Source organism: Anser brachyrhynchus (genome assembly GCF_964034855.1).
Source record: "Anser brachyrhynchus genome assembly, chromosome: 3".
In the NCBI taxonomy this organism is placed as follows: domain Eukaryota; kingdom Metazoa; phylum Chordata; class Aves; order Anseriformes; family Anatidae; genus Anser; species Anser brachyrhynchus.
The window spans coordinates 100,316,473-100,342,876 of NC_137696.1; the positions used below are offsets into that span (position 1 = coordinate 100,316,473).

Sequence of the window (26,404 nt, forward strand, 5' to 3'; positions counted from 1 at the left end):
TGAAGTAGTAAATTAAAATTAACTGGACAAGGCTGAGGGGTTTGAGTAGTAGCAAGAAGAAAATACTCTGGATAGAGCTTTAGAAAAATCACTGGAATTAAGCAGATAGCATTTAGCAAACAGAAGAGACTGAGCAGTTTTGAAAGTGATGTCTGTAGGTATAGGTGGCACAGATCTTTTTATCCCTAAACAGGGAAGCTATGCATAGAGTCACAATATCAACATCACAAGGCAAGGTTATGGCAAATGTAAGTTGTTAGCCCAGTGGCATATTTGAAGTTTTGAAACTGGGGGTGAAAGCTGTGAACTGTTCTCTCTGCTGTCCTTGCCATCACATTAAGCCTCTTGATATTTTAGCAACAGGTGAGAGTACACTGCTATAGATTCTTGGATTTTGGCAATCATTAACAGATTGTGTCATTCAGTTTCATAAATTTTCTGTCTCGCAATTTTTCTATTACATCTCTTTTCAAGATCTTTCCTTATGAAAAAGCTTCATCAGTAATGAATTTGCTCATGACCCCATGAACTATCAGTTTGGATTTTATCCACTCCCAAAGTGGAAGGGGTTTCAGTGGCTACTTTGCAGTGTTAAAAAAGTAGAAGAAAGGGTAGGGCACATCCTGAACTTAAAGAAAATCCTGCTTATATCTGCAAAATCAAATAGTGGCTCTCTAAAAGGGGACTGATGTACATTTCTAAGTCATCAGAATGCCTGGTGTTATTCTGCCATGGTCATCTTACTGTCAATATCTACCCTTCACTGCAGGTCAGGAATAATCTTTTCAGGGACCTTTCTTTTCTGCTCTCAGTGGTGTTTGCCCAATTTCTTGTATCAGCTCATGCTTCATTTTGGTGGGCGACAGGAACCTTGAAAAAACAGGATGCACGCATTTCATTGTGGACCTTTTGTTCCTCTGGCTTTCTTTGTGGCTGAGTCACACAAAAACCTAACCCCGTTAAGTTTACTGATAGTTCATGGGGTCATGAGCAAATTCATTACTAAATCTGATTCCTTTCAATCCTTACTGTTTTTGATTATATCTTAGTGTTTTAATCTTAATCTTTTTGATTATATATATCAGTTAGTCCTTTCAGTATCTGTAATTCCCACTGTCCTCTTCCTGAAAGCAAGTCCGTATTTTTTTCTGCTCCAAATTTCTTAGGATGTAATAATTTTATACAGAATTATTTAGTTGATTATTTGGTGAGAAGGTCTTTGATTTAAAAGATGTTATGTCCATTGTTGGAAGATTATTTTTTACTGGATATTTGTTTTCTATTTATTTTTCTGGAAAGTTTGCCTATATGTCCACTCAGAAGGTAGATGGACTTCAGATGTGTAAACCTGAATAGTATTCTAACTTTACTTTTCAGAGAGAAAATATTTTCAGATCCATCCAAAGTTTCTATTTTATCTTGCATCTGAATTGTACTTGAATCACATGCTAGCCTTCATTTGTAATTGGACGGGTTAATCAGGAGCACGTCCAAAACAGGAATCATTATTCACTGTGCATGTCAGCACTTGCTGTCTGTTCAGTAATATATCTCTATTCCCACACAAGTACACCTCATCTGTCACTGTTTTTGAGATGGTCTTCTAGTTTCCATTTTGCATTTTTCAGAATGATGCTGAGATTACTGATTCTATAAAGGACTCTTTCCTTTAGGATGCTATGATTGTGCTGAAAATTACAGCCATGTGGAATTCAAAGGGGTATGCGGACTATCACTTGAAGAAGCTGAGGAAGTTGTTAAGCTGTAAATTGACTTTTCAAAGTAGTATGGTCCACAAATCTCATCATCTTTTGTGTTTCTTTTCTTCTTTTCACTTTGTTTTATTGTTTTTCGTCAAAGAAGATTCAGAAGAACTAAGACAGAGAAGAGCACCCCAAACTTGCCCCCTGGATAATGCTAGGTGTAGAAAAACTTGACTCTGGTTTCCAGATAATAGAGATTATAGATTATAGATTATATTATATAGATTATATACAGACATGAATGTCTGTAAATGTATTGATGATCTCACCTCTTCTGTCATGATTAAGCTCCTTAATAAAATATAGGATCAATTGAAACCAATGCACTCCTAGATGGAGAGGAAGACTGAATCTAGTTTTGTGTTTTACAAATTCTGGAACACTCTGTCATCCAATAACTTCAGAATTTCCTGCACAATGTACAGCTACGCTGCATCCATCCAGCAGTATTTTTTTCCCTACTCCACCATAGGCATGACCACTATATTACAGCTGTCAAAAGCCCCTTAGAATAACATGAGTACACTGGTTAATTTTCTTTTTATGAACTTAAAGAACTTTTTCAGCTCCCTGAAGATCTTCTCTGAAAGAATAAATTTCCTTGAGAACCTGTTGTTGGAGTTGTTTGGATCACATTTGGAAGAAGCATTGAACTGGGAAGTTCAAATACTTCTAGTTAATACGTGCTCATTTGGTCTCTCACCTGTTCCTCTAATCATTTTTATTATCTATCACTGGAAATTTTTTCTCCAGTTCTTTCTGAATAAAGCTGAACAAAATGCTGGAGGGGAGGCTGTATCAGCAGCTACAATAAAGACGTGGGATTCCAAAATGTACATATTTATTCAAGTAACTCACTATTTTTTTCTTCAAATTGTCTTTATGTAAATAACATCTGGTTCTGTGATACACTTGAAAATAATATATTAATGTTTCCTGACAACTCAATTTAATGTATCTTTTGTCACCTGATAAAATAAGTAGAAAATTGATGCATGGAATATTTGAATATGTTATGTGGTATTAGGGAATTTTAGCCAGAAAAGATAGTGGGATTTTCCTTGTATTAGTCACACTGAATATGTTTGTTCCAGAAAAAAACAGATGGAAAGCTTGTGGATGGGCTATTAATACCTTGGGAAAATTCTTCAGTAACAAGTTCTTCTTCAGTAATAACTATCCCTATTACATTGCCAACATCAGTAATTTATTAATTTATCTGGCACATAAATAGTGTCAGATCTGGAAAACAGGGAAGTAACACTACATTTTATGTTCTTGAATTATTGTTTATTTTTATTCAGGACATATTTTTCTCTTGTAATTTTACATGCCCTAGTTTTCAGATTATGTTCTCAAGCCTTTCTTATATTGCATCAGAAAGTTTTTTTCTTGCAGAGTACTGATTTCATGTAGTTACCTTCCTGTAGTTTTTTAGTTACAGTGCAAGAAAGGAAGTCAGAACAACTGGGTTTTATTTCTCCCTTGTAATATAAAATGAATGTGGGACATTTGTGATGAACTTTTAACTACTTCTAATCCAAGCACTAGTGTGGGCATAAACTAGAAGTAATCTAGCGTGGAATTGGTAGGGGGTAGGTTCTCAACAGCACGTTACATGAACTGTAACACAAGGCCACACTGAGCTGGCAATGTGAGAGGAACCAGAAATCCCCAAGTTCCATTTCTCATCCTTTCCCACTATTGCTCCTCAAACTTGTGTTTCCTTTTCTCTACTAATTAATGTGCTAGAAATGAGCACAGAACAGGAATCCAAGGAGGAGAAAATAATAATTTCACAAGAGTTTTCAGAGAAGAAAAGTAGCCATCACGGAATGCAAAAAACATTACAGAGCTGTATTTCAGAAGGTCAATAGATAATACGAAATTTGTTTTAAAAAAGCAGAACTGAATTCAGGCTTACAGTGAAATGAAAATTTATAAAAGCTTATTTTCCTATATACATGGAAATAGAGAAAATGTGAAGAAGCAGGACTGATATGCATGTAAATTAAGACAGTCTTAATGTAATCAAGGTTCAGTTCTAAAATGAAAAGGATATTTTCTTACACTATCCGTAACAAAGCTGATTCTGAACATACGCCCTAAGCAAAAGGTTAATGGGAATACACTGTCTCTTAGGCTGTAAGTGGAAGCAGACTGCGGAAGCTTGACTCCAAATAAAGAGGAAATGGTAATTTCTATTCCAAAATTATGAAAGAAATGGCACAGGCTATAGTAAACCTTTATTCACCAAAAAAATAGCTTATTCTAGATTAACTGAATCATCTCTGATGACTGTTTTTTAAGTAAGAACAAGCAGATTTAACCTTCAAAGTTAGGATAGTGTTGGAAGTTATGTGATGTCTATGGTATATATGTGATGTGTATATATATAATATTTATATTAGAGAAATAGAAATGTAATAGTTACTCAATAATTATATAATTACTCGAGTTTTATGATAGATACCATTTGTGTTCTGTATTCACAGCCCTGTATCTGTGGCCCAAAAAGCAAGTTGTTGTGCTTATTGATGTTAATATATTAATTTGGTGCCCAATAATTTGTTACAACACAGCACAATAGAAGCCTGAGTTAACCTCTGTTGCCTCAGTTAGCAGCACATGCAAAATAACAGAAAAGTGATGGAATGGTGAAAACCCTGCATACAAAAATTACTTCCCATTCTAAATATTTTGAAATTTCTCTTGTATTTTCAAAAACAAAGCCATCCTTTTAGTCTTAGTAAAGTTAATTATTTTTTTTTGTCACAACTGGATTACTGTCTGTGTAACAAATTACTGTTGACACATTTATTTTTGATCACATGCAACTTTTGAGGAAGGACTGGGATATTACCACTGAACTGAATGGTTCCTAACATTTTGTACTAAATGGATGGTGGTTGGTTTTATCAATATGAAAGCAAAGATTAACTTAAATAACAATAATAAGAGTAGTTCTTGAAAATACTAACAATTAGAAGCATTGATAACATTTAATCTCTAGTAAATTAGATTACGTGACCTTATTTAATTGTTTGACTTTGTGTTATTTCTTGTATTTTATGCTGTCTTGTTAAGTACATTCTTACAGCAGATCATATTTCAGAGTACATATGGAAGTCCAAATAAAACAATAATATATTGTTTTTTATTAACACACTTCTAGAGTAAAAAAGAAGTGAGATGAAGTGGTGAGAAAGACATATATTGACACCAGATGTAGAAAACACCATAAATGGGAATTCCTTCTTGGAAAGTATGATTCGAAAATAAGATTTCTTTTCTAAATTATACTTGAGAGTAGCTTTAAAGAGAAAGGGAGAAATCCAGCAATTTAATGGTTTAATACCCTTTTGTTATTAGTTTATGTATGGAACAAAGACAAATATGGCTTCATCAACACATTTCCCTGAGAGGAGTCCAAGGGACTCTTTTTTGCAATGCACTGGTTGTGCACATGTGCTGAAATGGCAGAAGCTGTTGGGGTCTTGAATGAATGGTTCAATCTCGAAGACTGCTGAAAAAGCAAAGGTTTGGCCCCAAGTTAACTGATCCAGATAAATCTCCTCAAGGCTTGGAAGGGGAATCAAGGCATGGCAACCTTGGAGGGTCACATAGTCAGAAAGAAGAGAGAGAATTCTGAAATACCACAGATACTTTCTTCAGTTTTGGGAACCCTAAGTGGAAACTAAGAAACTTGTGTCACTTTCAATTATAGCTAAGGACATTTTAAAGTTATGTTAAAAATTAGATGATACAGATGGAGTTTTAATTTGCAGAAGTTTTTCTCTCAGGAGTATTTTATGACAGCACTGTTCTTTTTTTTTCCTGAATGTTTTTTTCCATTGCACAGTGGCCCTTCCTTAGGCAATAAGAGGCCTAAATAACCCAGAGCTATATCCTGTATAGTATTAGGATAAAAACCATTATATTCCCTATCCATTTATTTTGCTGTAGAAACATAATAGTAATACTAATTTACACTGCAGTGAAGACATTATTCCTCTAGCTTATTATAGAAATGTCTCTGCCTTTTTCAAAAATACATAGGGCATGATGGGACCGGAAGGCTCATTTGGTCTACCTGGAGCTCCTGGGCCTAAGGTGAGCATTTGTGTTTATTCACTTGTGACTTTGATAAATGACTGCTTTATAGATGTCAAAAGGTCCAGATTTTGCAGCTAAATTTTTGGTATACTGAATACTGGTGAGTACCTATATGATTTCCATATATTACCTTATATGATAGTATGGTCTCAAGAGAGCTTAATATAGTTTAGTAAATGGTGCCTGTCATCCCATGAGGTTTGGAACTGCTGCAGAAATGGTCATGAGGATTTGCCGTCCTGGAAAATGTTCTGCAATGCTCGGAGCCAGATAATTCTCAGTATACATCAGAACTCTCTGCCCATGTTACGTTTATTTATATTTCAATTGTGTTAAATAAAGTTACGTGCTGCTTTTTCCACCTGAGGAGCCAAATTTATTTCAGATGTAACTTTACTGATTGCACTACAGCTACAGCAAGAATTAATTTGACCCATGCTCTCAGAAACCAAAATAGATACTATAAATCTAGATCTTTTAGTGTAACCTTTTAGTTTAATCCGAAATTAGTTTTGGCTAGTAAGCATTGAATTGTATATCTTAGAGAAAATTTATTAATATAGACTCCATTTCCTGAACTTTGTATTTACATTTAGGTTCACTTCCACCCATACATTATTTATATCTAAAACTACATATGTATTTCTTTAAAGTTGTGTACTGAAGGCAACGTTCTTTAAAGTCATTAATGTTTGCCATGGTCAAGAAGATTGATCAAAAAAAAAAGTCTTATTTCTATTTGTGAAAAATGATTGTTGTTTTTTTTTTTTTCTTTTGTATTTATCTCTCATTCAGAATATAAGCTGCATTTCCAGAGGAAAACTTCATGCTTACAGAAAAGCATTATAAAGGAATCTGTAATTCTTAGATTTAAATGAAAATCCTTATGCTGAATATACGCCTAATTCCATTGGCTACAGTATATATACATATTTGCTCAGACAGGTCCAAGGAGTTTCAGAATTTTATTAAATAGTATGGCGGAAATGTGAAGTCAGTATACACAAACCTGGTATGACTGGGCAAGAACAATGAGGCAGGTGGGGAAGGAATGGTTGAGAACAGGCAGGTGGATCCCATTTTGTTACGGGTATTTCATCTTTCCTAAGAACCTGCAAGTTTCCTGTAAAGGAGCAGTACTGTAGACTTTTGATCACACACCTTATTTTTAAAAGCTGGTTATCCATTAGTGTCTGTTTATATTCGCTAGTAATACCGTATGTGGTAAAAAATACTGATGTATCAGTCACGTTTCTGTGTTTTTATATAGGGTGATAAAGGTGAACCTGGACTACAGGGGAAACCAGGATCACCAGGAGCCAAGGTAAACATGAATCTGGAAGTATTTAGTTAAAGCAGAGATTGATTTACTTTTCCATGATAAAATTCTTAAGTTTAAGGCAGTTTTGTTTCAAAATAGAATAGCAGTGAACATAAAATCACATCAGAATCCATCTGAGAGGTTATTTTTACTGACTTTGTATTAGACTATGGGATACAAGGCAGCAGTCACACTGAAACCTGCTTTACAGTATTTTGTGTTGAGCTAGATCATGTGGTTGTCTCCTTCAAATTCCTATGCATTTGGGGTTAAACCAACACTTACAGTGTCACATCTGCTGACCCCTGTGGCAGGTACAGCTGTTTGACTGGTCTATCAGTTCTGGCTTGCTGTCTGTAGTGCTGGTAATGCCTTGTGGCCTGGGGTCACATATGAGAGAATTTATGGTGCTGCGCTTGAGCCAGGACTCAGGAGAACCAGCAACCTTGATGCCAGAGGGGTGCTCTAAAACATGTGTTTGGATGGGGAAGCAGCACTACAAGGAGTTTATCTTCTCAATCCAAAGATGACTCCACGATCCACAAACAGGATGGGACTGGGATGGACTCTCTGACTGGTCAGCTCAGCCATCACCAGAAGAGCAGCCATTTAAAACAGAAGGCAGTGATCAAAAAAGAGAAACTGTCTTTAGTCAAAAAAAATAGTGCTGGGAATGCTTTGTGGGGAAGAGCAGAAAAGAATTAGTTCGTTTTCTTCTTTTCATCTTTTCTTCAGTCTTTTGCTGTCTCTGGGCTTCATATGTACACAATGACACTGGCTTCTATTACAGTCTTCTAAAGTTGAAGAGACAACAAAGTTGGGTTAAATTACACTGAGATGAAAATAAGACCAGTATGTTCTGAAATGTTATATAATTTCCAGCCTCGTAATGAAATTCAAACCTGCAAACATTGCAAACTTCAGATAGTTTTATTTGTGTAACTTTGAAAAAATCAACATCAGATGTATTAGAAGGCAATAGAAGATAGGTACTGGAATACTAAGAACTAGGATTGTCTTTTGTGGCTTGTGGGTGTTCAACATCCCTTCACAAAATCTCCAAACATTTCAGTCATCCTAAGTTATAAAATTTCAAAATACCATAGCCAAATTGTATCACATGACCTTGAAAAAACAAGCAATATGTTTTTACTCACAACATATCACTGATACTTACAGAGCTATTATGTTATTCAGGGAGATCTAGGAGGACCTGGTGCCCCAGGTGAACCAGGCTACCCAGGCATTCCTGGTACCCAGGGTATAAAGGTAAGCTGTTTTTTTTCTAGTTTTATATTACTTACATCTTTTATTGGAAATGCTTATTCTGTAAGTGGTCATTGTCAAGGAAAATCCTTTTTCCTTTTTTTTTTTTTTAAATATATCATTATTATTAGAGACTATTTAGTATATTTTGGAAGGTCCATTTGCTAGAAAAACAATCTGCTTTCACAGGGAGGAGAGAATGACCAAAAGGGAGAAACTGTGTAACATAAAGTGCTGTTACATAGGTATATTAATGAAATTTCCATTATGAATTATAGTACATAATAGTATGATCTGTGATTCTGTATTTACTTCATATTATATTGTCTCACAGTGTTATATCTACAAATTCTATTGTGCAAAGTCTTTTTGTGGATCTCCCCTAAGAACAGGAACAATTAATCCCAGGCAGCTGGGACAGATTCAGCTCAATTACCCTTAGCCATTAAGAGCTATTTGATCTAGCCAACTAGTCCAGGTTTTTCTCCATGTTTAACTGAGAGAGTCTGAACTCCCTGGGGAATCATTCATTCACATCTTTGCTTAGGAATGGGTAAATCTGGAAGTACTTGTCTATTACCATTGACTATATCTGAAGCCTAGATAAGACTTTAGCTTAGCTAAATTAAATGTTGAAATTTTTGATGGCAAAGGTTAGATGGATCCTACTTCTGCTGTCCTGGTTGACAATTATTTCTTCTTTTCAGGCAGGAATCTGTATTTTTTTCCTCTTGCATACTGAGTTCTCAGGTAGATCATGCCTTCAGGATCTCACCATTGCTTGGTGCAACCTTCCATCAATCAAACACTGTTATAGACATGGTTATGCTGATATTCTTCATTGCCAAAGAACTACTTTGTGAACACATCATAGAATTTAGTTATTTATGTTTGAATTTCTGAATAGTAACCTTTATTTTTAATACGTAGCTGTATAGGATTTTCTGACAAACGTATTAAGGAGTCTTTAAGGAGTCCCTGGTTGAAAAGATTATAGGCAATGTTGTTTTTTGGTACATTTGGAAATTCAAGCATACATTTTTTTGCATGCTAAAACCTGTAATTAACATTACATTAAGTTCTTCCCTTGAGATTTTGTTCCATAAGATATCATTCTGAAAATCTTCCATGTTTTTGAAACTTCTCAGTTTCATCTCAGCCATTAACACAAACTTTTTTGACTGGAAGCTGGAAAGCCTGTAGAATATTTCCAGTTTTAAAATACCTACAGAATCTCTTGTTGTAACTCTCAGAACTTACTGGAGTGTGAAATGAATCTCTTGAGGAAAAATCAGCTATGCATTGTCTGTGGAACTGGATTTAAGAACCTGAACATTAGTAGTAATTGAAAATCGTTACTTTTCATGCCCTGTGGATAACAAAGAACAAAGTTGTGTTTTCTAAATGATGTTGTTTTCAGGATGGCACCTTTCTTCTATGTAACTCAACCAAGAAGTAGAGAAATACCAAGAATTTACCCTTTACATATGCTATTAAGCAAATCGATATGAAGGAAATACTCGATGTGTATTTGAAACAGCTGGGAACAGCTGTTCTTGTGATCTTCAAAACATGATTTTGCAAGATTTCAGGGTTAAAGACCTTTCATGTGGTTTAAAATTGATTGAAGTCAAATTATTGACTTTATTGCTGCAAATCAATTAATTCAAATTGTAACTGAAGCTCTTATTTGTATCCATTATATTTATAATTTAAATTTTGATTAGGATTTCTCTATTCTGGACGCTTTAAAAGCAATAATGTGTGTCCTGAAAAATAAATGTTTCATTGCTTTGCAAGATAGTAAGTACTGCTATTGCTTTCAGTATTTTGTTGTATTTTTAAGGGAGAACATGGCAGGTCAGATAAAGATTTATTATTATTTTTTAAATTCTTAATTGGCATATACAAATATAAGGCTTTTTTTAATGTTATGCTGTTTTTTTGGAGCAATGTAAGTTATCTGATATGTAACAGGCTTGTTTCCTTAACGTATAGCTTATTATGACTAACAAGCTTTACATGAAACCTTTCAGACTAGGTATTTATTTAAGCAACAAGTTGTCAAGGCTAAAAATGCTCCCATATATGCTATCAGTCCAAATTTAAAGTTTTAAAATTAATTTAAAATAATTTAGATAAATAAGTTAAATTAATTTAAAATTATATTTGAACAGGTTTAACAATAGCTTTACATTTTTATGCATCAAGTTTTTAAAAATAAAAATAAATGGAGTATGTTTAAGTGATGTATCGGACACATGTTTTGGAAGCCTAGTACTATTCCCCGGGAAATGCTGAAGACTCAACTTAAAGATTAAAGATTTCTCCATTACATATCTGAATTACAGATTTCAGAATAAACAGGAAGTCCTTTAAAATCAAAGGAAGTTCAGGTAGGGTGTCAGATAGAAGTAAGATGTTAATAAAAAATAAAAATGATAATGTGTGTGTAGCAGTACCAGCAATGTCAAGGAGCCCCTTTTGAAGAATGATGACCTTCATATAAAGCCATTACAGAAATAGATGAATCAGGTACCTCACTATGGAAAGTAAGGGTGGAGGGTAAAGAAGCTTGTTTCTTCACCCATAAGGGTGGTGTTATATTTAAAGCTTTATTTATAATCACAATGGGAGGTATTCCACTAGACTTTAGCTTCTAGTCCAGAAGGTTACAGGTTTCCTCTATGTCCAGTGTCATATATGCCAGCATGCATATGTGCAGTCACATATAGATGTCTTAGATGAAACACATATGGGGATGCCTTAGGATGCTTAGAGCACCTTAAAAAACAGTGCTTATTTAAGTGCTTATATGCTTATATGTAGACAACTGAAAGCAGTCCCTGGTCAGTGCAGTAATGGAGGCTAGAGAATGATTCAAATTTAGGTGAGTTTATTTCAAACTGAGTTCCATTTTCCAAGAGGAGAAGTAGAAAAATTAGTCTTCTGACAAGTCTTGAGGCAGATTTTCCAGAACACATAAGGGCAAAGACTTCCTGGCTTAATTAAGTCTTTCAAAATGCACTGAAACCCAAGAGTGACTGGTGTTGAGCTAGTGTCATAAGAATTGTTTAATTAGTTTCATTATCAATATATTCTCAGTTTCAATATCTAAGGGTCATGGATCAAGACATTAACACTCATTTTAAGAAGGGAGATTGTGTTAAAACTTATGGAAAGTCTCTAAATTTTAAAGTGAAGACAGTAATTCTTGCAATGGGTAATTCTTACCCATTTCTTATGAAGATGGAAGTCAGAATATGTTTTGCTGGTTAACTGGAGTTACAAGTCGGAAGTATGACAAAGTCTTGAATTATTCAGTGCAGTTTGGGCATTCAGCAATAAAAGTGAAGCCCTTCAGCTATAGCTCATTTTAAAAGTTGAAGCGAACCAAATATTTTACATTCAAGTACAATACAACAACTGGCATAAATACATTCTTGTGGGATTTTCAATTAGGAAAATATTTACCCTGGCCAAAATCTCCTCTATGCTACTGTTTAACATTTAACTAAACATTCTCTTAAAAAAAAAAAAGAAAAGGAAAAGGAAAAAAAAAAAGTAATAGCATGGTTGTCTTTTATCAGAAAACTGGCAAAATGGACCCCAAAACTCCATCCCAATTCTTTTCCTCTATTAAATGCAATTTTGCCTCCCTCTCCCCTGATCTGTCTTTTGTTTTATGGGTTGCTGCATTATCAGCCCACCATTTTGATTCGTGTCTATTTAAATAGTCACTCTGATTTCAGAGGTCTCCCATAACGTTTAAGTTTTCTTTTCAGTCATTGAAGAGAGATAGGCACATTCTGGGATTACGTACCTCTATCGTTAATTGGCATAAATAGTTTTCAAGAGCTGACTGTTTCTCTCCATTGACAATTAGATGGTGGTCGACGAATTGATAAACCTAGGTACCCGCCTTTTATAGTGTCATTTGCACCATCTGGTTGTCAGTTACCCACATAAATGTTAACTTACTATAAACATTTCAATCAAAGACAAAAGGAGTGGGTGGAACTTATTCTCTACAAAGTTTTGGTTAAATTCAAATATAATATTTTTTTCTGATTAGAAAGAAAAACATTTTTTTTGCCGTGTCATATATAACTTCTGCAATCAATGGGTTTATAGTACATTACATAAATTATTTGTACTCTATGCTCTGTGGGCAAAGGCAAGCACACTTAGTGGTTAGCATCCAAATGAAATTTAACCCTTCAGAAGTACTGCCCTTCCTTCCCCTGTGTCCTTTCCCCTCCCATACATTCAGTAGATGAGCTTCTTCTGGGTTTGCCATTTAACTTGTATCTAATTTTCTTTTTGACAGCTCTTTCTATGGCAGATTCTCTTCTTATTATAACTTTATTATTATAACTGTATTTTTTTTCAGTGTTTATGTACATGGGGATACATTTGTTTTCGTTCAATGCAAATAGAGGCTGTTAGATGCTTCCCTTGTATTTAGTGCATTAAATTAAAAGAGAGTACAGTTCTTGGAGATGAATCATGTTAAATGGAGACTTTTCTTATACTATTTTACAGGGGGACAAAGGAAGCCAGGGCGAAAGTGGTATCCAGGTACAACTTTTTTTCTAGTCAAAATCATCTGATAACACTTAATAAAAGTGCTAGTAGTTAGTTAGGATTTTTTTTTTATTTAATTAAGCTCTACAAGAATTTTGATTGAAGAAGAGTAAAAGCACTGAGCCCTAAATCTTCTTCAAACAAAACTACCCGGTATGCCCTGTATGAATTTCCAGCTATGTTTTTTGGGCTGAGCAGGTTGTGATGGCATTTGGTGCAGACCTTGTGTGGCTCCAGCAGTGACGCAGGCTTGGGCATATTGGTTGTGTTGCTGACCTGGGGCACAGGGACAGCACCCACCGTCCTGGGACAGGCGCTGTCCCTGCCTGCTCCAGTCACCATGGCACCACATAAATCCTCGTAATCAGTAATGCCACCTGGCCTCTGCCTACTATTATATTATAAGCAGTGGCATTTTCCTCCTTCTTATCTAAAAGTCATGGAAATATCTACAAGAATAGGTGAGGATACTGTCACTACTCATATCCTAACTGCTGTGTTTTCAGAACAGATATTGTATCTATCTGTACTGGTTCTGCTCTGAGTTCTTGAAGAGTAAATTTTAGATTGATTGGGCCCAGCTCTTGTGTCTTTGTGATATTTTTGATAGTTTAATTATTTCTCCCAAATAAATATATATTTTAAGAAAACATGCTTCTTTTCTGAAGGGACGAAAAGGAGAGAAAGGAAGACAAGGAAATCCAGGCTTACAGGTACTGTCAAAATGATAATCCTAGTTCACGACAGCTATGATTCATGTTTGTTTCTTAAGATTATTTTCATCAGCATAAGTATTTATTTTTTTGTGTGAAATATATTTACATAGAACATGATTACATAGTTGTGTTAATTACCTCTTAAACACCTTAAGTATTTTAAATATAACAAATACAACACAAGTAGAGAAGATGTGCATAGGGAAGGACAAGAGGAAATGGACATGAGTTGCAATGCAGGAAATTCCAACTTGATCAATGGGAAAAACATTTTGCTGCAAGGGTGGGTCAGACACTGGAACAGGCTGCTTACACAGGTTGTGGCAGAACCTGGCTGGACACAGCATTGAGCAGCCTGCTCTAGCTAGATCCACTCTGAAAAGGAGGTTGAAATCCTGGAGCCCACGTTTCTGTGGCTCAGGGATATTATATCTTGGGAAACAGTCTGGAAGTTCATTTTCCTGTGTTATTTTATGAAAGAGTTCATTATGGAAAATTTTCATTAAACTGTTACAAGTAATATAAAACAGATAACAGCACAAAGTGGCCTTTGTGAAAAGTTGTAAGAGTGATGCTTGTGATGTTAAGATTTTGTGTATACCATGCTGCACTTTCACGCAGTTTATTACCCCCAATAGTATACTGAGAGTCATTATTGACATCTTCTGTGCACATAAATTACAGATGTTTCCTGTTTCAGCTGCAAATCAGTGAGATCCTATTATTTCTCTTTTCTTTCAATTCTGAGCCAATGTATTCTGATTGTGTCATAGTTGGCTATCTTGTTATACCACAGAAAATAACTGTTAGTATTTATAAATGCTTGTAAACTACATAATCTATGTCATGTCCAAACAGAGAAGTATTTGTCAGAGGTACGTATCTAAAACTAGACTTGGAAGGAAGTCACCGTTGTTTTTTCAGAATTACGACATTGATACAGCTGTCTGTCTAGCAAGAAGGAGCTGATTCCAGTGGAGCATGGGCAGGAGGTCTAGATTGTATTTTAGCTTGGTTTTATCACTCTCAGGGGTATGTAGCTTGACAGGAGCCTGGTAGTAAAGCTAAGCAAAAATTTTAAAAAAGAAATAGTTTAAACTAAAAGGCCAGTGACTGTTTTTAACCAAAAGTAATGTCATACTCTGACATTCTACAAATTAAACTTTCTGGGCTTTACCTTTGAAAATAATAGACCCATTTCCATGAGTCATTTATTATTTTAATTATAAGGTGAAACAAACAAAAAACCAAAACAAAACACTTTTTTTCAGATAGAATGATACAGCTGAGTAGCTGTTGCTTGCTTTATTTTATTTTATTTTATTTGGAGAAAGCTGATAAAATAATAATGGGCTAGTGTAAAATTGTTTCCCATGCTTATCTAGTTTGGCCAGCAACCAAAGAATCAGTCATTCAAATACTTTGTTAGACAGTACTAGGTCCTTCCAAGGTTTCTAAAGCCCCCAGGGCTCCTCCAAGATATAATACAGATTCGCTTGTCCATCAGCAAAGTGAAAAAACCTGTGCTAAGCTGCCAGCTTGCCTGGCATTTAATGATCAATAACACCATTGAACCATTTGGTAGAAATGGCACTACAACCATTTGCCAACATGCAAAATCTGGCTTACAAACTCAGTTGGTATTTCGAAGGCTCTGAGCTTGATTTCTCTCTTGTAAGACAGTATGAAGCATGCACAAAATAAAGTTTCCTTTTGCTAGAGCACAAAACTTTATTTCTTTTGTCTTTTGTAGAGTAAATAAGATTTTGTCTATATATGCTACTTCTACACTAATAATATGTAGATAATATATGCTACTTCTACACTAATACTTTACACATAATATATATGCTATTTCTACACATGGTATATATTATGTATGATATAATCCCAAGTTACCCTTTTGGGATATGGTATTAAAGTATTACTAAAGTGTTGGTCCACCATGATATACATTTTTAATTCTTATATACAATTTGTTTTTTATACAAATAGAAATCAATCTTTAAAAATTAACATTTGTGATTAATTATTGAAAGCAAAGGAAAAAAAAATGTTTTTTTATTCCAAGTAACTTGGCTTAACTTGCTTTTTTTTTTTTTTTTTTAATTAATCCCCCAAGGGAATAGAAGGATCAAGTGGAGAACAAGGAGAGGTATGTATTTTGTAATGACAGAGTATTATAAAATTATTCTATTTGTTTCTGCAAATTGTGTTGTGTAAAACATATATTTAAAGTCTTATTTCCATACTCACATGCATAAGCAATAGAAGAGAAATTATTTGAAAATATCAGAGAATAGAACAGAAATAAGTATTAGTTAAAAGACAACAGATAGCAAAATGCATATTTCATGAAATGCAAAATTAAGAAAAAGCCAAATATACCTTTAAGAGAATAAAAAAAATCAGAAAAGGAGCTGGTTGAAGAAGGCAAATAGTAGAAGAAAAAAAAGCTAACTTTTGGAAATTTAGAAGTCACAAAATACTGGGTCAAAATGATCCTTCTTTTTCAGTATTTTACCTTCAGCATCAGCCAATGCAAAAATACGGAGCACAATACATAATGAAGATCCTTCCTCTTATGTTGCTTCGCTCATTTTACCAGTCAACAGATTCGGGGCATTTAAGCTGTAGATCCAAACTGTTGCATTTAATGTCAATCAGAAATTTGTGTAAAACCTTATGAACTGTGATGATACCCTGACTGTACTTTTAGCTTCCCTAAAAGTCTGTGACAAGGGCTTCCACATTTGAACTATTTATCTGTGCATTTCAAACTTGACCAATGAGATTTCTTTGTGTGCCTTTATTTCAATAAAAGGAATTGTGAAGCATATAAAAATATTTTAATTTATTTTTTAGAGGATTCTGTCTTTGAGACTGACTCAGAAAATGCAAGGCAGACTTCTTTCTTTCTACTACCATGTTTACACAGGAATGATTTCCAACTCAGCCTGAAACTTGAGGGGCATATCCGGAAGCCCACTTGGACTTGTCTGGCAGAAACTAAATCTGTTGCTCTCTGGGTTATTTTTAGAAGTCACATCTCTTTTTCTTATCTAGTTCTTTTTGACTATTGTAGATATATTTATGGTCGGACCTTTCAGTATTTGTTTTGCACATTGTTTTGAGTGTTGGTATTTAAAAGATTAACTTTGTTAGTTGTTTTTGATTCATATTTACTGAAATCAGGGTGCATGCTGTCTTGTTAATATCATCTTGCTCCAGCTTTACCTAGAGATGTCTTTGTTCAACCCTTTTTTGTTAAAGTAGTGTTGCATATCAATAACTGGACATATTCTTCAAAGCTCATGTGCAATCAAATATTTAAATTGTCCTGTATGCTACTGTGGTTCTACAAAATACTTAAAATTACAGTTTTGCTTATAGGTGCTTTACTGAATTGTAGCCAAAATTGCTAAGGTGTTACTTGTGTACCACTGAAGTAGCCTCTTTACATGTTTTAAATCATGGTAAAATTTTGACAAATCCTTTCAATAATATTCTTACTGTACATTAAGATACAGTGATGTCGTGGGGTTTACTTATCAAACCTATAAAACTAGTTTATTTTCTGTTTTTATAAAATATTTTGTCATTTGTTACAGTCTGATTTAATAAAAAGTTTCTTCAGGTTGTAATTCTCAGCATTTACTAAGCTTTTTTCCTTTTTATTGATTTTCTTTGCCAATAGCAAGGGTCGATAAACAAGGCCACACATGAGATGTGGCTGAACATTACAAAACCATGATGCACTGCAGAAAATGTTCCCTCAGCAGTTTCATTTGCTTTTTGGCAGCTTTTTTCCCATGATGTTTTTTCTACAATAGATGCGATTTTCACAATACTTCACTGGTTCTTAATGCTTTCTAGCTCTTTTAACATTTAATTCCAAATAAATCAACTTGCAAGTCAGATGTCTCTGTGTAAACATAACCCATAGCTGTAAAAGTAATTGAAATTAAAACAAACAACTTCTGGCTACATGAACAACATTATTTTCAGATCCCAACACGTACAGCTTCTGGTATAGCCACAGGCAGCTACATGCGCTCCATATGTTTATCCCTGAGCCTTGCTGGCCTTGTGAGGGTATTTTTAAAATAGCTGTTAAGTGTAAAAACATTTGGAATTGTGTAATAGAAATGAACAAGTACCAATCTATCTGGTGGTAACTAGAATATCAAATCTCTGTGACTATAATATTCAAGTTGACAGTAACAAGAAAGTAAAATACAGCTACCCTGGAAAAAGACAGTTCTGAATTAGCGTATAACTTCTGTAAAGGGAGGAGGATATAGACTGCTGTTCAATTCATGCTTGGTATCTTACTGGTGGAGCATCTTCCCAGGAGTCTCTTAGGCATTTTACTGACATCTGTCGCATTTTACTCATTTGTCTGGTTATTAAGAGGAAAAACTGCCCGCTTTCTTTTAATGCCTTTTTTTTTTTTTTTGAGTGGGTCTTGTAAAACTAATGGAAGCAAAATATCTGCCTCCCCCAAAACAAACAAACAAACAAAAAAAAACCACCCTAAGAATGTTTAAAATGCACAGATAACCAGTCACTTGAGTAAGTTTTTCTGTGATGGCTTCTCACAGTAGGGTTGCGCTGCCCCAGTGGCATCAAATTTTATTTACAGCAAAGCTAAATGACTTAATGGAAGAACTTAGTTAACATGAACAGACAGCGGTCCTTTTGCGATGCCAGGTATGCAGTTCTGAGTACTTTCTCTTTCAGTAACTTGTTTTCCTCAGCTAGGTATCAGTAACCATGTCATGGTTTTGAGATATAAACCATCTAAACGTAGCAAGGTGAAATTCCTGTCTGTTAGCTCCGTGCATAAAAATGAGTAAGCAGACACCAAATTTGAACCTAGCTACCTGTAGTAATTCATTTGGAGAACTCTGGGCATTGTTACTAATCCATACCAATCCAGAAAGCTTTGAGTGAACCATATATATTTCTGATGTAAAGTGTTTTGATAAGTGCTATATAGAAGGATATAAAGTAATTTAAAAACATAATTTAAGAATCAGCATAAGTCTGTGAAGACTATATGCCTAAGTACTTCTTAAACTTGCATTGTTTGCTCCAGTAAGTTTGTTTGTCATATATAGTGATTCTGCTGCCTTGTTTCCGTAATTCCATCAAAATAGTTGGAAAATGGGAAAGAAAAAGTTAAACTTACTGGTAACACTATGCAGAAGCTGTGAAAAAATGGAAGGAAAAAACTCATCAGGGAGTAAAGACAGTTTACTAACTTTAATCTTGGGCATGTACCAAATTACATTCTACTGAAGTTTTGTTGGCTTCAGCGTAGGGAAAGAGCTCCACAGGAACTATTGCAGTAGGTAATCTCATACACAGAAGAACCATTGCTTTGATAAAGATACATACACTATTATTTTAACATTTTCCAGTGAAGCAAATGGACTACAGCTATCAATCATACAGAGTAAATGAAGTTTAAAAAAATAAAAAGCACCACCAACAAAACAACAAAAAACCCTAACTGAAATCAAACTATTTTTTCTTCTGTCTTATACGCTACAGACGTAGGGTAAAAGTCTTGATTGTTACAGTACATGGGAGGTTTGCCAAGAACTTCAATGGTGCCAGAATTTCACTTGTAATTTTTCCAGCCTTCTAAGAAGGATGTTAATGTACTGTAATGAATTATTCACTTTTTCATGAGAAATTAACTAAGTATGTTCTTCTATATGTTAATAATGAAGAGATTTTTGTTTTATATCAATTAGTCAGTCAAATAAGTCTCTTTAAGATGGAAATGTAAGTCCTTGGTAAATTATTGTACTGAAACAGTTGTTAAAGAATCTGAAAGCTTAATACATTTTAGTGAAATGGATCTAATCAGTATCAAATTAATTTTCAATGACAACTTGATTATATTAATTTTATGAAGATTGTCAGTGAAGATTTTCTCAGAATGTGTTTGCTTGGTGCTACATAGCTTCCAAATGGCATGTAAAGATATGATTGGCTTTTCATTGGTTCTCATTCCAGAAAGGTGAGAAAGGAGATCCAGGCATTCGAGGCATCAACGGACAAAAGGGAGAATCCGGTATCCAGGGTTTGGTTGGACCTCCTGGTGTCAGAGGTCAGCCAGGAGACAGAGGGCCCCCAGGACCACCTGGATCAGATGGAAAACCTGTATGTATGGGACCTCATACTTGTCATTTTGAGTACCTTAGAACCCCAAACTTACATGCTCTCTGTTTTTATAACTCTTCTCTGTTCAATTTAGGCACGAGAATTTTCAGAAGAATTTATTCGACAGGTGTGTTCAGATGTACTGAGAAGTAAGTTTGAAAGGCTCTTTCCTTGTTTAAAGTACTGAAGAAATTTCCTTGTAATTATAAAGATGCTTTCTTGAAAGCAAGATCAGTATTTTGTTCTGATTTATCACTGGTTTTCATACAGCTGTAGAAACACATTTCCACACCACAGACTCCATACTTTAGCATCTTGTTTCCTAAAGGTACCATATTGCATAAAGAGAGGAAGCTGGTTTTGTTTTACTGGGTGGATGGAAACGTTTTTATCTTTTACTGTTACAACACTTTAAGCAATTTTTTGTTTGAATTCTCACAGCCCAGTTGCCTGCTATTCTTCAGAGTGGAAGGCTACAAAACTGCAACCACTGTCAGTCCCAAAGCGCTTCCCCAGGACTTCCAGGGCCACCAGGTCCGAGAGGCCCCGAAGGTCCAAGAGGATTTCCTGGTTTGCCAGGAAATGATGGTATTCCAGGTCTGACAGGCGTCCCGGGTCGCCCTGGGGCTCGTGGGACAAGAGGTAATGTGTGCGTGTGTTGTAGTTTCACACAGCCATTCACTCCCCCTGCCAGTGGGATGGCAGAGATAATCGGGAGGAAAAAAAAAAAAAGTAAAAGCTTGTGGGTTGTGATAAAGACAGTTTAATAGGACAGAAAAAGAAGAGAAGTAATAATCATGATGGTGATGATAATAGAATGTACAAAGCAAGTGATGCACAATGCAGTTGCTCACCACCTGCTGACTAATGCCCAACCATCCTCGAGCGGCAGTTCCTCCCACCCCCGCCAGCCACCCCATTTTAATTGTTCCGCGTGATGCCACATGGTGTGGGACATCCCTTTGGTCAGCCTGGGCCAGCTGTCCTGAATGTGTCTCCTCCCAGCTCCTGGTGCACCCCCAGCCTCCTCGCTGGCAGGGCAGCACCAGGGGCTGGCTCTGTGTGAGCACTGCTCGGCAGCAACTAATGTTGTCAGCATTATTCCCATCCTAAATCCAAAGCACAGCGCCATACCAGCTACTACGAGGAAAATTAACTCTATCCTAGCTGAAACCAGGACAGCATGTCACCATGCTAATGGCCTTTATGACTTTGTTTTCTGCTTCCAGTTTTGAATGGGACTAGTGCAGTGGAGTAAGGGAATAGCTGGGTTTGTATCACAAAGTGTAATTGAGCAAAGGTTTCTTTGCTTTTGAAGTATGCATGTCAGAAGAAGAGAAAACACAAGAATGCAAATAGGTAACTAGTGTTCAGTTCTGTTGTACTTTCCCTTGATCTTTTTACAGAGATTTTTGTTTCCCTTATAGTCTCCTGTAGATATTTTAAACTGCATTTAGATTTTCTTTCTTTTAGATCAGATATGTTTAGACATGAGCTTCAGTGTATTTTCCATATTTTCTAGTTTGTTTTCTTCCAAATTTCTTTGTTTCAGCTGTTTTAAAATCTGTGTTTATTCACTGATTATTTACTGTCTGCTACCTGTAGGCTGCTTTTTGGTATATGACACCTTTATACCCCTCTTACTCCTGTTTTTTTCTCTCCTTTTTTCTTTTCATCTCATAAGGATTTTTATTCCTTTCTTTATGCTTTTGTTGAAAATTCAGGTTTCTTTTTAATAATACTAGTGAAGCTAAGGATTATACTTTTAGGTATCTCAGCCATACAAGCAGTCCAACTGATTTCTGTGGGTTTATTTACAGACTTAAAGTTAAATATAAAGTTAAATAAGGGAAAAATAGATATCTATGTTTATGAAGCAATTGGATTCATTGGGCTGTACTGGTATAAGAGAGCACAGATTTTGTCCCTCTCAGAGAGTACTTCTTTGGTAAAAAATTTAATTCTGCAGTGCACTGTAGAAGATTACCTATGTAGTGTGTATTCCACAGAGACTGTGGTGAATAATTTACACTTTCTTCATGCAACTTGTTAAAAACTTTGCCAATGAAAAGGCAATACAGTTAACAAATTTCTTAAATTCTCATCATCTATTCACTCAATTCACAGTGGCCACCTGCTTATTAGGTGCTAAATTGGCTCTTAATTTAGTGGAAGTGAGGATAATCAAGAATTCAGGTACACCATACAAGTTACAAGGAAATGAATATTTACATCCCTTTTTTTATTCAATAAATATTATCAAATGTTGACTTTCTGGTTGTTCTGATGAAAATATTCTTAGTGTGCAAAGATATACATGAATTTGCTAATCCACAGGGCTGCCAGGGAAAAATGGTGCAAAAGGCAATCAAGGAATTGGGGTTCCTGGGATCCAAGGCCCCCCGGGACCTCCAGGTGAGAGATGGCTTATTTGTGCAGATTCAGTGCATGCTATTTATTAAATTAAAAAAAAAAGTTTATACAAATATCAATATAGTTAAGAAAAATGTGAACAGTTTTTGTACACTTTAATTACCATATATCTTTTATGGCTGGAGCCTATCTCATGCATGCCTTTTAAATTGTCATACAACACATTATTTAATATAAGGCACATCTTGTAGAGATTGGTATCTGAGATTCCCTTTTATAAACAGACAGGTCTTGAAATCAGACATTATCTGAAAACTGAGCCTTTATATAATCATGTGACTTGTAACCATTGCTTAGAGAAGGAAAGTATTCTTCCAACATGCAAAGTTGAGTATTTGGAAGAGAATTTAGAGCCTGATCCAAAGCTAGAGAAATAAATAAAAACCAGAGGACTCTGATTCATGCCCCAGTAATTCCAGATTATATGATAAAGTATAAGCATACCAAAGCAGATTTTCATGTTTCCTTTTAAAAGCTGTTTTTACTTAAAGCTCTCCATGCTTTTTTTATTTTTATTTTAAATCTTAATAAGATAACAGTTTTGCTATACACATATATCAGTAGTTTGTGACAAGAAGTGTCTTTTTCAGAAAATAAAACTTTCTTTGTCTTGGTACTTCAGCAAAGAGCACGGCCTCTGCGTGTCCATACTAGTTTCCATTTTAATAAAAATGTAATATATTTATTTCTTTTATGTGTGTCACTAAGGTCCAGAAGGTCCCCCGGGTATGAGTAAGGAAGGACGTCCTGGAGAGCGTGGGCAGCCTGGTAAAGATGGAGATCGTGGCACACCGGGAATGCCAGGACCAGTCGGACCCCCTGGAATTTGTGACCCATCACTGTGTTTTAGTGTAATTGTGGGGAGAGATCCCTTTAGAAAGGGACCGAACTACTAATTTGTGATATAATAATTTAGAGGAATAGGAATGGTGCTTGTCTTTAATGGTCTTTCAAGTCTCAGGAAGGTGACCAGCAATAATCCCGTAAACAGGAACAAAAGTACCTCTGACATTATAAACATTACAAATAAGGATCCCAAAGGTTATACAATCCTTTACAAAAGGAACTCCAATAATTTTTTATAACTTGCATAAATTAAATCTCAAGTGTTTTTAAAGAGATCATCAGTTTTAATAGGAATAAAATTAACTATAATATTTGGTATTTAGTATTTAAGTGTCCTGTCATAGTCCTGCTGCCACTGAAGTCCTTTGCAAAACAGCTGCAGACTCCACTGGCAGCAGGATTAGGCCTTAAAAGGTATTGGTCAGGTGTAAATTACTGTGAAATTTTTCACATGCAGCCAACAGATACATTATTTGATTTTGAAAGGATGTGGCTGGCTTTAACTTCATATGTGTGTGAATTTCATTGGCTTGTGTACCTTTCATTTGTCATAGCTCCAAGTGTTGTGTGAGCAAAAGCATATATTTGATTTTTATAAATTAAGAGAAATATCTGGACTTGTTATAGAAATAGTATCACCTGTTTGCCATGTAACTCCCTTTTTAAAACCAAGGTGAAATGCAAAGGTAGAACTCCTACTGATTCAAGAAGGGCCAAGGTTTTACTGAAGATGGTACTTTCAGCTACAGAAGGTCAAAAAGGTCCCATGCGGGTGATTCAGTTTATATGAAAATATTTAAAAATAAAATAAAAAGAATGGAATATTGGTATAGCTGGCTTATAGCTGGCTTATAGCTGTATTTTGACAAGAATAATTAATAAAAAAGTTTGCACAACCCCACTGTAACAGTTCTGCATAATTATGGATTAAGTTAGGTACCCTTTGCTGTTTCTCCCCAAGGACTGCAGCTGCCAAATTGAAGAAGTAGGTTTACAAGGAGAAAGGTCTAACTGCTGGCTAACTAGCTGCAATGTTTGCTATGCTGTTTCCTTTTTCATTTTAAGCCAGCTTTGTGTAACTTTCTTTGTATGCTTTGCTAATAAGGTGTATTGCTTGCTTTTACATAAACAGCAAATGCACAGTTCCATGAGAATTTGAAATCCTTTTCTTAAATTAAGGCAGAGTTGTACTGAGCTTATCCAATGCTTTATAAGTGGCTTTTTCTAATGTGTTGTTTTTCTGTTGTCCTACTATCAGATTGGTAATATGCTTGACATTCAAGGTAAAATAAAATTTTGTATAGAACTGGTGGTGGTTTGCTGAGCGATTGAAAGAGTTGCTCGTGTCCTGTGTCACAGAAAAGAGTGATGCCTGCAACACAGGTAGGGACATTTCCACCTTCCAGCTGTGCCGTTTTTTTTGGTGTCCTTCCGTTTTCTCTGGATAAAACACCATCCCCAGGAGCAGAACCTCTCTGCCAGGCTCTTGCTGCATGGTGCCCAGTGGCTGCTGCCTGCCAAGGGCTGCAGCCTGTGAAGGGTGCCTGCAAGAGCTGCAGTGAGTAGCTTAGCCAAGCCACAGCCTTGGTCATACTGGAGTCCAAGCATTAGTCTCTCATAAACCTAGTTTAAAAACCTCCAGGATGATCCTTGAAAGACATCAACTTGAGAAATGAAGCTGTGCATAAAATTTGCTCCCCAAACAAGTGTTCCTTGGCACACACTGTGGGGCTTTGCTCACGTGAGCAAGTATTGACTGAATTTGTGTAAGAATGAATCTAGAAACCTTTTATTCACTTGCATTCAATCTTATGTTCTTTATTTTTGAGAGCTGGAAGCGAAACACATTGCTAGGTCAGGAAGGAATCAGGACCACAGCATGCTTTTTAGAACCTTTCTGAGCTATCCAGTCTGTGTGTTAATTTAAGTCTATGTTTAAGACACCTTTTTCTAGTAAGATGTATGGTTTTGTGACTAGTGAGCCATACCTTTTGGGAGGTGTCCTGGGATGAAGTAAAGACAACAAAAGAGCAAGTCCAAAGGACCTCTGACTGCAGTGAACAGAAGCAGAAAAACAGAATTCCGTGCTTGTAGGAAATCCTAGTGTTTGCTTCTGTTGTAATGTAAAACACCACCTGTATGTTCCTCTACCTCAGAAAAATAGTGAAGAAAAAAAAAGGAAATTCTGGAATATTTCACTTTTTTTTCCATTCATCTACACAAAACATTTCCTTCTATATCTAAACACTTCAGTTTTATCAAGTGTAAGAAAAAAATTAACACAATGCATTTGACCAGCAAAAATGTCTTGATTTGTTCAACCAGTCTGATTTTTTGGTAATCTAGGTTATGATTTCATTTATCAAATTCACATACATACCTGATTTCAAAAGCTGCTGGTTTTGTCACCCCGTTAGTCCTATTGGAAGGTTATTTCCAAACTATTCTGACTGAAGATCTTTTTGTACTTTCCAGGCTGCATCTATTAATAGCAATTTTATATAACTTTATTCTTATGCTAGTATTGTCTTTGGCTGGAGTAACTTTTTCTTTTTTCTTTTTTTCTGGCATCTTTTACAAAGCCAGTGTTCCCTTACAGCCTTTTTTCTGCTAGTTTCAAGGAGTAAAACTTTAATTCTATATCTGTTTGAAAAGCTCTCCACTGTAAGCTATACAACTGTCATGTAGGTCTTTTGTGTTTATGTAGTACTACCCAGATCTATGACCTCTGCTGTTTTTCTGCTTTTGTTTTTTCTAGCAGGTGAACTCCTACAGGATAAGGTAATTCTTACTGGAGGGGACTGCAGCTTAAAGTAGCTGTGCTTATTAGTTTTTCAGTGTATGAGCTTGTGCTTTGTAGCATTGCATTTCAGAGCTTTATGACTGTCCTAATTCCAAGCTAATCCCTCCTCTGTTCTGATCCTCCTTTCTTTTGTTCTGGTCTTCATTAACATGCTTCTACTTGTTGTGTAAAGGTCAATAAGGAAAACAGTACTGTCAATTCAAAAAAAAAAACCAAAACACAAAACAACAACAAAAAACAATTCTTGAAGCAATCCAGTATTTCCCTTTGAATAGCTCCCATTTACTTTATCTCCTTGTTCATTGCATTGTTCCTTTAATTGGAAGCCTATATATTTTACCTTTGTGTCTATACTAATAAAAGATTGACATTTACT

General features: G+C 35.4%; 1 protein-coding gene across 1 annotated transcript in view; it reads left to right on the forward strand.

Annotated features, from left to right (window-relative positions):
* COL21A1 (collagen type XXI alpha 1 chain) overlaps positions 1–24,531 on the forward strand; it is a 138,273-nt gene extending 113,742 nt beyond the window's left edge. Inside the window, exons 21-31 of the mRNA XM_080586506.1 lie at positions 5,823–5,876; positions 7,150–7,203; positions 8,398–8,469; positions 13,012–13,047; positions 13,722–13,766; positions 15,892–15,924; positions 19,800–19,946; positions 20,041–20,095; positions 20,388–20,588; positions 22,284–22,361; positions 23,088–24,531. Of these exons, the coding sequence (XP_080442632.1) occupies positions 5,823–5,876; positions 7,150–7,203; positions 8,398–8,469; positions 13,012–13,047; positions 13,722–13,766; positions 15,892–15,924; positions 19,800–19,946; positions 20,041–20,095; positions 20,388–20,588; positions 22,284–22,361; positions 23,088–23,275 (963 nt within the window). The 3' untranslated portion in view covers positions 23,276–24,531. The remainder of the gene's footprint in view (positions 1–5,822; positions 5,877–7,149; positions 7,204–8,397; positions 8,470–13,011; positions 13,048–13,721; positions 13,767–15,891; positions 15,925–19,799; positions 19,947–20,040; positions 20,096–20,387; positions 20,589–22,283; positions 22,362–23,087) is intronic.
* The last annotated feature ends 1,873 nt before the right edge of the window (positions 24,532–26,404 follow it).